Genomic DNA, 9350 nt, shown 5'->3' with positions numbered 1-9350 from the left:
TTTTTTTTTTTTTTCCCCGTGTAGGCTTCAGAAGCTCCCGAAATACCTACTTTTAGAAAATGTTAAAGGATTTGAATCCTCTTCTGCGAGGTAAAGTCTAATTTGTGTGGGTTTTAATTTTTAATAAAGCACACATTCTTTAGAAGGGGAAGGCAGGATTTATATATCCTAGGATTTAAGTTAACAAAATGGAGCAAGATGGGACAACTAGCATTTGTGAGTTAAAAATACTGTTTTAATTTAGTAATCAAAATCTTAGCTTGTGATAGGAACTTGCAAAATAACTATTTCTCTGAGCAGATAAAATATGTTCTAACAGGTTGACTTTGTCTGATGATTCCTTGTTCTCTGGAAAGGGTCAATATCAGTTTTCAGAGAAAAATAACAAAAGGCACTTGGAGGTTTTGGGGGTTTATCTGTGGCAGGAGCTCGTAGTATCTTGTGTTAAGATCATAGTACAATGTCGGGTCTTTCTTCAGAACCGTTGACAGTCGATCATCACTAACTCATGATTGCCATCAAATGGTCCAGAGATACGATATGAAGGCTGTATATAATCTTTGAAATGTGGAAGAGGGAAGTTGTCAAGGTTATCTAATGACAGCAGGATCGTTCTCCTCTCTTGTGGAACAAGCAGGAGATCAGGTTGACATCTTCCTTCTCATTTCTTGCTAGAGTAGAGTAGAAGCTTTTCCTTAAAGCACTGGAAGAGTAACCCCCCTGGATATCATGCACTTTTATGAATCTTGCAGGCAGCGGGGAGATGAGTTCAGCTCTCTCGCTGGTTAAGCATACAGCTGTCCTCTGTGAACACTTGGAGCACGTTGTTGGAGGTGCAGGCTGCTGCTGTAGACCCTGCGATTCCCTAGGGCCGTGCCTTGTTGGCCAACGTTTGGAACAAGTTGTAGTTCAGAAAACACCCAGTCAGAGCGCTGGTTTTCTCTTAGAACACTTGGGGTGCAGTGTTACACACAGTGCCAGGTACAGGTCACAGCTCCTGCTTTTTGTATAGCTCCAGCCTAGTGCAATCTGCATGGAATAGAAAAGACAAGTCTCTTAAGATTTCAATTTCATTGATCTTTCCATTGTTTATAAACCTCACTGTTAATATCCAAGCCGTGAGGTTTTGTCATCCCTCGAGTTAGCCCTGTTCTTAGGCTTAGCTGATGCCATGTAAGTGAACAGAGGGAAGTAATGAGCAATTTGGAGTGGTCTTAAACTCCTGTTTTATAATTCACAATAAAGATGATGTCTTGCCCTTTGACTGTTTTCCTTGCTGATGCACTAGAAGTACTCTTGCCGAGATGGGATATTTTTGAAAGATGTATTTACAGAGAAGTAGGTGTGAGATACCTGTGAATATGTCATAGTAATTCTTGGCTACAGTAACACTGAACTTTGTACATTGTCTCCTCAAGTTCAGAAAAGGATGACTTCATATCTGTAATTTTCTAATTCTTTCACTGAATGTGCTGAATATCTTTGTACCTAAGGTGTTGCATTTAATATGGTTTTATTTAGGATAAAAAAGGGCCTAAATGTTGCATGAAGGGAGTAATTGCTTTTTGTTTTGTTGTGCTTTTTTTTTCACTGCCAGAAATGAACTTTTGCAAACACTACAAACGTGTGGATTTAAATACCAAGAATTTCTCTTGTCTCCTACCTGTGTGAGTACAAAATTGCTCTAACATTATTTAACTGTTCAAACTGCACTGAACCCAAGAACATTTGTAAATGATGTATTGTATTAGAGGAGAGTCATGCCCTTAGCTGAAAATATTCTTTTGAATGGGAAGACTATCTGGCACGACTTCTGATTTCCCATCGTTATACTGGCATAATTATGCTGTTGTTATTGTTCAGATTCTAGTCCCCTATTGCTTTGCTACCATTCAATATTTTTTTTAAGAAGCCATGAGTTTACACCATGAGCAGGAAAATAGTTTTCCCTGCGGGAGCCTCACTGCTTCAGAAGTGCTGATGCCTGTGTGAGTTTCCCAGCACAGAAAATGTGACTGTCAGTTGTTGGGGGAGGGTCTTTGTCTGCAGGCTTCTCTGGCAACTGAAAAAAGAGTGGAGAGAGATTTCAGATTGTGCAAGACTAAATGAAATTGATCAAGTACTGCATATATCTGAGAGAAGCTGACGGAGAGTAGCACCAGTTGTGGTGCATTAGTTTCATTGTTGGATGTATTAGAATTCCTTGTTCAGAAAGACAAAGAGATGCCTTTATACTCTTTTAATAGAAAATGGATAGTACCTGTCCCAAGAAATCATGATACATGCCATTTTTCTTACCTTTCATAAGAGTTTTACATTCCTGTTCATTTACAGAGAAAGTAAAAGCCATGAGATACAAAGAATAATTGCCTGCTTGTTTCCTTGAAAATACCTCAGCATGGAAGTTCAGGATATATATTAGTGTGGCATAGTTTTATTACTGTATGTAATGGTATGTGACTTGTATGACACCACAGATCACTTTTTCCTCTCTTTTCATATGGACTAAAGGCTTGTGGGTTTTGCTTTACAGCTTGGCATTCCCAATTCTAGACTGCGATACTTTCTAATCGCAAAGCTTCACCAAGAACCATTTTTCTTTCAAGCTCCTGGTCAGGTGAGTGCATTGGTGTTACTTGAATTTGCTTTGTTTCATGGAGACTGAGCTTAAATTTTCAGTTTACTGATGTGTGGTGATGTAGAAGAATAAGTGATACTAACAGGAAAGCTAAATTCTGTCTCTTTCTTTGGACTGGGTACCGACTGAGCTTTTTAAGGACTGAAGTGCATGCCCATGGCTTAGATGGCTTTAAACAGTTGGGGAATGGCAGCTGGTGGTGGGCTAGAATACAATACATTCTGGTACCTTTTTCACACCCTTGAAAATGGCTTTTTGCAAAGGCAATTATTTGCAGTTTTCCCTGACATCATTGCTCTTAGGTCAGCAAATATTGATGCTGGTTTTTTTTTTTTTTTAAATCTTAATGAAAATAGCATTGATCAGTTACTTACTTTATTCTGAGCATCTCTGAAGGAATTCTTACTCACTGCAGAGTCTGTTGTCAAGTTGTTTATCAAATGCCACTCTTTAATTATTTTCTCACAACCTTCTCCTAGGTTTTGACAAGATTCCCAGATCAGAATCTGGACTTACTCAAAGTCAAAGTTGCTGACAAAGTGAGTGAAGCTAGTTCTTCCTTTTCTTGTGATGAGAAGAATGTGGATCCAAATATTGGTCGTGATTGCAGCAGCAAGAAGAGTTTACCAAAAGGGGCTTTTCTTTTTAAGCTTGAAACAGTAGAAGAAATGAAAAGGAAACATAGTCAAGACAACGATTCCTCTATTCAAATGTTAAAAGATTTTCTGGAAGCGAAAAATGAAGAAATGAGTCAATGTTTCTTACCACCCAAGTCCTTACTGCGTTATGCTTTCTTGTTAGACATTGTTAAGCCCACCTGCCGGAGATCCACATGCTTTACAAAAGGGTAAGCTGCAAAGAAAATATCTTGCTGAATCATGTCCTGAAATTTTAAGTGTGGCTATGCTTGTGTACTGTAAAACCAAAAAGAGCCAGTTCATCAAAAAAATACTCAGGCCTCTGGAAAGGAATAAATAAAATCTCTGTATATAGTGTGCTTCCTGGTCCAGTGGAATGCCAGCATGAGAATCTGTCTGGCAGAACATCATGTGCCTACTCCGAAAATGCATTTACAAAAGAGAGCATCATTTGTTGTTGACCTTGACAGAAGCTTAATTACCCCTGTGGAAATACGGTTCCAGTATACTGATATGGTACTGGTTCATTAATGAATTTTTTTATATTGCTCAATGAAGTTATGAAGTTTCATGTGTGACAGATCCATTCCTCATTAAAACTGTCTCCACTGTACTTTTTACTGATTTCTTAGGGTTTTTTTTCCGCTCTGTAGGTCCGCATGGATGTGGATTGGCCATATGTCATAAAACCAGTTAGGTTGCTGCATTTCAGATCATATTTGATGGAGCAGAACATCAGTGCTTTTCTGTCTAGTAATTTTCTGAATTGTACTTTGTAATTTCAAGTTTGAATGCCAAAGGTGGTTCAGTGTTCTGAAACCCCACAGACAACCAGCCAGGAGCTTTTCTGTTGGATGCATTTGTATTGGAAAGTGCCAGTCAGAGCCTGAAACTTTATGGGAAATATTAATATTGGTGATTTTTTCAAATAAGATTGGTTATTTTTGAATTCTCCCTATGTTTCAATGACATGACTTAGTGGATGAGTTAAATCTAATAACTTTTTAAATAGAAATTGGACTTTTGAATTGACAATATTCGTGCAGATTTTGTGATTTCAACTTTTTGACAATAAAAACCTGAGAAGAGGAAGAATTTCAGATATTCAGAATTTGTGCAACAGGAGAACTCTTCCTCCATCTCTCATTGCGAGCATATGCCTCTTGTGCCCTCACTCGTTTGAGTTGTGGGGGAGTCAGCATCTCATGGAATCTGTTTTAACTAGAATAGTCAAACAGAAACCTTAGGTCAGAATGATCTCTTATGTATCTGTTTCTGCCGTAGGTGTCATCAAAAATAAATTGGCCACTTGTGGTTACACTGGAATACGTCATAGTAGTTTGTGGTCACATTTATCATAATCACGCTAAAGGAGGCTCCTGAGTAGTTTTATATAAATTTTTTATACACAGTGGTGGGAAATCCGACATGGAATGTGGCTTGCCCTTCTGCTGCTGTGGAAGGAGCTGGGCCAGATAGTTGTGGTAGTTCTTGACTCAAAACACAGGACTCTGATTTACTGTCTTTGTTCCTTTTTTTAAGAGCCTTTGGGAAGGAAGGTTTCCAGCATGGTTCTTAATGTGGTCATATCATTTACAGCTCTACATTAAGAGAAAGATAATTACATCTCAGGCTTTGCCCAGGCCGCTTTCGGAGGCCAATAATAAATTGCTGCTGTATGTGTTCTAGGAGTTCTGGTTTTATGTTTCTCTGAAGCACTGGATTTAGGAATGAGATGCCTGAACGGAGCAGAACAGCACTCCAAGTAGTACAGAGAATTCCTCTACTGAGATGCCTCTCTCGTGTCTTTCTTATAAGTCATACTGATCATCCTAATTCAGGGACCTCAAACACCAGTAATTCATCATTGCTTTTTGCTTTTCTGCCTTTGTTATACCTATGTGTTTTCTGAACAGCTTTGGTGGAGTACAGAGCAAAAATGTAGCAGCCTGTGATATGTGAGAGATTGAGCAGGTAATCCCTATGTTCCCTTTCCACCTTGGACTCCTAGGCCATAGGAATATGACTGCTGAGTTTGTTGAGATTACAGATGCCGTTGTTTCCTTTAGGAGTATGTTTGTGGTGACTGAAGCTGTCTGTTTGAAAGGGCAGAGCAAATGAAAATTGGTTCTTTAGATATCGTCATTCTGGACTTGTAAATTCTTGATATGCTATTGACAAGAGAAGCAATATCTTCTGAAGTAGTGTAATATTAGTTAAAGAACCTCTCCCTAACACTGTGGTAATCACCTTTTTGTTCGTCATATTGTAGGACACTATACCCAGAAGTATGTGTCTAAAATGAAAAGTGTGGGGTTTGGGTTTTTTTTTTGTTTTTTAAAAGCTCACAGAAATCAAGGGGGGGAATCTTGAGTCAGATGAAAATTGAAGACTGTAATTTCTTAAGCCAACTTCTTTCATTAGAAGTGGTAATGTAATGTCAGAACATCAATGCATCATTTTTTTAGTGTGACAGAAATTACTGTCCTTATGTCCTGAGTCTAAGGTAGGAATATTATTTTTCTGTAGTCAGCAGCTGCAATAATAATAATCCAGCTAAAATGGGCCATCTGCCAACACTTGTGTTAAAAAACCAAGAACACCCTCAGGCTTCAAACCACTTTTACCCCAACTGGAGGTTTATTTGTTTGGGGTTTTTTTGAGAAGTTTTGTACTCTAGGACCAATTATTTTCCCCCAGTAAAACTCTAAAATAACACTTTGAAATTTATCCTCATGTATTTATTTTGGCTCAGATATGTTTGTGTTCATCTTAAATGCAATAAGGTGGTATATAAGATCAGGACTCCTCAATGCTATATTTTTTGTATTCTTAAACTTGTTGCATTTTCAGAATGCAGCTAACAAATTAAAAGTACTGTATTTACAACACAGTTCAGTTCCATGTGTTTTTAATCTGCATCAGTGTTTAGAGCCTTTTGTTCTGATCCTAAGGAAGATTTTTAAGTGCTTTATTTGAAAATGAGTGTTGCTTTTGCTGGTACTGGCAGAATTACTTGAAATCTTTTCCAGCTGAAGAAGAAATTCTCAAGATTGAGCCATGCTGGGTCATTGTGCTGAAGAGAGCCTATTCCTTTATTCATTGTGAAATTAGAAAGGCTTGAAACAAAAGTTGTTTCAGTGCCTTGCTTTGGAATGGACCTCAAGTGGAGCAAAAGACCTTTATAACTGTCTTTACAGATGCATAGATAAAACTAGAGAATATGAAGTATCTGTTAATAGTTAATGCAGACCACATCCCCCTAATGCAGGGAATCTTCTGAAGTTCTTCCACCGTGCAAAAAGCCATGTGTTGACTTGACTGAGTCTCTGTTCAGAATGTTCAAATGCTATCACAGTTAGACCAGCAAAGCTTGTTTCTGAAAGCCTGTAATTGCGTTTAAATGAGAGCCTGGAAGAGAGTACAGAGTAAACATGTTATGCAATCAACCACAAAGCATCCAAAAAAGCTGTTATATGGTGGTACAATATAAATTTGCTTACTGTTTAGTTGGATTGCATTTTTTTTCCTTTTTCTTTCTTTCTTCTACTGCTCTGCATAGGTGCCTGTCCATCATCCATCTCTCCACTCTTTGGAAAATCTGCAAGCAACCAAAAGTTAAACTTGACTGAACCAGTTTGTTCCTAATGGATTGATATTAAAGCTGAAGACTCACACTAATGGTCCTCCTTTGAATATGGAGAGACAATTTGAACCCCTAGGACCCTTTGACCTTTAGAACGTTTTGCCTTAATGTAAAATTGGTTTGTGCGGTGCAGATAGCCCTTTCTGATGATTCTCTGCTTGAATCCCTTGGTCTTGCATAGTTGCCTTATACAAGGCCTTAGCATGAATCGACCCTTGTGCGTTGATTGCGCGCTCATCTCTAGAGAGCATGTTCAGAGGCTGCTGCACTCCAAGGGTTAGCCTTGTTCATAACAAGGCTTTTTGCTTTATCTCTTTAAATGAATCAAAGAAACCTAAGTAACATCCCTGCATCTTTGCAGTTGTCAGGACTATGAGGTCTGATTAAAATACTGATTTCAGATTGTTATTGTTGTTAAGGTATGGACACTATGTGGAAGGGACAGGCTCAGTTCTGCAGACAGCAGTAGATGTACAGGTAAGAATGTGTATGCTAACAAATGTGAATGACTTCTTTTAAAACTTGGGATTTTTTCTGTCTTCTACGTTATTATTCTGAATATTATAAGAAAAAGCTTTTAAAACTATGTTTTATGACAACTGAGTTTCCAGTTGGTATATTTTGCACTCTTAAACAACAGTTTATTCAAATCAAAATTATATATGTGCCTCTCTGGAGAATATAAGTTACTATTATTTTATTAGCTGTAGTATCATACAGTAGTTTCATGGAGATAATGAAAACATTAAAAATTACTTACTATATGAATAAACTGCAGTACAGTGTCATGAATCTAGGACCATTTTATGTACACAGATGATCCAGTAAATATTGCCAGCTGTTTAACCTGTTTGCATTTCAAAAGTATTATTTATCTGGGAAGGCACAGTATTTTGAAAAGTTCTACTGTTGATACTAAGTTCACCACAAAGTGGTATTTTGGCATTGGGGAAGGTAAAAATAAAAGTATTGGTGAGTAAACATTCAAAGATACTTTTGACAAAGCCTGTTTTGTACACAAGTGCCTCTTCTTGCACTTCTGTGCTGCTCACTAATATTATGTGGCATTTTGAAGCATAAGAAGAATGCGGCTTTGGAATTTAGGGTAATCTCGGAGTGAATGTATTAAAACAGCTGCATCCATACAGTTTAATTGATGGGGATGGTCTGCTATGGAGTTATGTCAAGTCACTATCCTGTCATTAGCAAATGTTTATAGTCCTTTGATTGCCTCATTAAGGATTGGTGAAGGTTGCAACTGGAGGAGGAAATGATAAGTGCCCTCAAGGCAACATTGATTTCTTTCTTGCAAGTTCATGAGATACCAGCTGCAAAAATACACCACTAATCATACTTGCAAGCAAAACATACTAATATCTTTGGTACTGTTGATAATCAAAGAAATACTCTGTGAAGATGCAAGTGTGAAATTTCATGTATTTGGCCTGCGTTGGTAATATCTGCTGGTCTGGATATTCTTGTAGCTTGAGTCAGTGTTTAAACACATTGAAGAGTTACCAGAAGAAGAAAAGCTTATGAAATTGTCAACATTAAAACTGAGGTACTTTACCCCAAGAGAAATAGCAAATCTTCATGGATTCCCACCGGAATTTGGTATGTGCTGCAAACTTCCCTTTTCTGTATCCTGTATAGTCTTTTTATTGGGAACTAATCCACGCTTTTTATTTTGCATTTCTTTTCAGACCACTCAGTTCTTACGATTGCCTCTTGTTATTTGTGTAACTCTGAATTTCTCCGACTTTCCACTAGAGTGTTTTAAATTTTTTTTAAATTTTTTTTAAATTTTATTTTATTAGAGGCATCTTCTGTGGTTAGGTTTATCTTCATAAGCTAAGAGAAATGTTTTGGCATGAGGAATGCTCTATTACTGTATGGCAATGAAGGAATACCTTTGTTTAAAGTTGAAACTATTTACTCAGCCACCAACATTACACACAACTGTGGTAAGTCAACATATCTTGCCAGTTTAGGAGGTCTGTTAGTGGTTCTAAGCGTTTAAGCTGCTTGTTCTCTCCTTTCCACACATTTGCAGCTGCTGACAGAAATGGAATTTCAGAAGATAGAGATAACTCTTTGTTCAGGAGTAACTGAACTCTTCAGTTAATAGTCTTTTGAGTCATCTCTGTTTTCTAGAAAAGGCAGTCCTAGCCCTTGGTCAGTTACTTCATTTTCTAGCTGTTTTTGTGGAAAAGAGAGAGACCCAAGGAACAAGACTCAGCAATACCACTGCACTGGGCACAGATCAACCAGAATTCAAGCTGAAATAAATTCGCCTGAGTTGCCTTTGTAATGAAAGGCAGGCAGGAGAGTGTTGCTGTTACTACCTGCTAAGGAGGCCTGCTGCTCCTATCACACCAGATCAATTTATTGTCTCTCAGCAACACAAGCATCCATAGGATGACACCAC

At 37.9% G+C, this 9350-nt stretch overlaps 1 protein-coding gene across 1 annotated transcript; it reads left to right on the top strand.

The window, feature by feature from the left end:
• Nucleotides 1-22: 22 nt before the first annotated feature.
• Nucleotides 23-8536, top strand: TRDMT1 (tRNA aspartic acid methyltransferase 1; the record flags this gene model as incomplete). Its single annotated transcript, XM_009879199.1, has 6 exons — nt 23-90; nt 1598-1667; nt 2534-2617; nt 3118-3485; nt 7342-7399; nt 8407-8536. Coding segments are annotated over 6 exons (778 nt in total), but the record flags the coding sequence as incomplete, so codon positions are not given.
• Between the last annotated feature and the right edge of the window lie 814 nt (nt 8537-9350).

This window comes from Apaloderma vittatum, unplaced genomic scaffold (assembly GCF_000703405.1).
Source record: "Apaloderma vittatum isolate BGI_N311 unplaced genomic scaffold, ASM70340v1 Scaffold44811, whole genome shotgun sequence".
NCBI classification, from domain to species: Eukaryota; Metazoa; Chordata; class Aves; order Trogoniformes; family Trogonidae; genus Apaloderma; species Apaloderma vittatum.
Note: the sequence above shows the minus strand (reverse complement) of the source record. Positions and strands in the feature narration are given on the sequence as shown.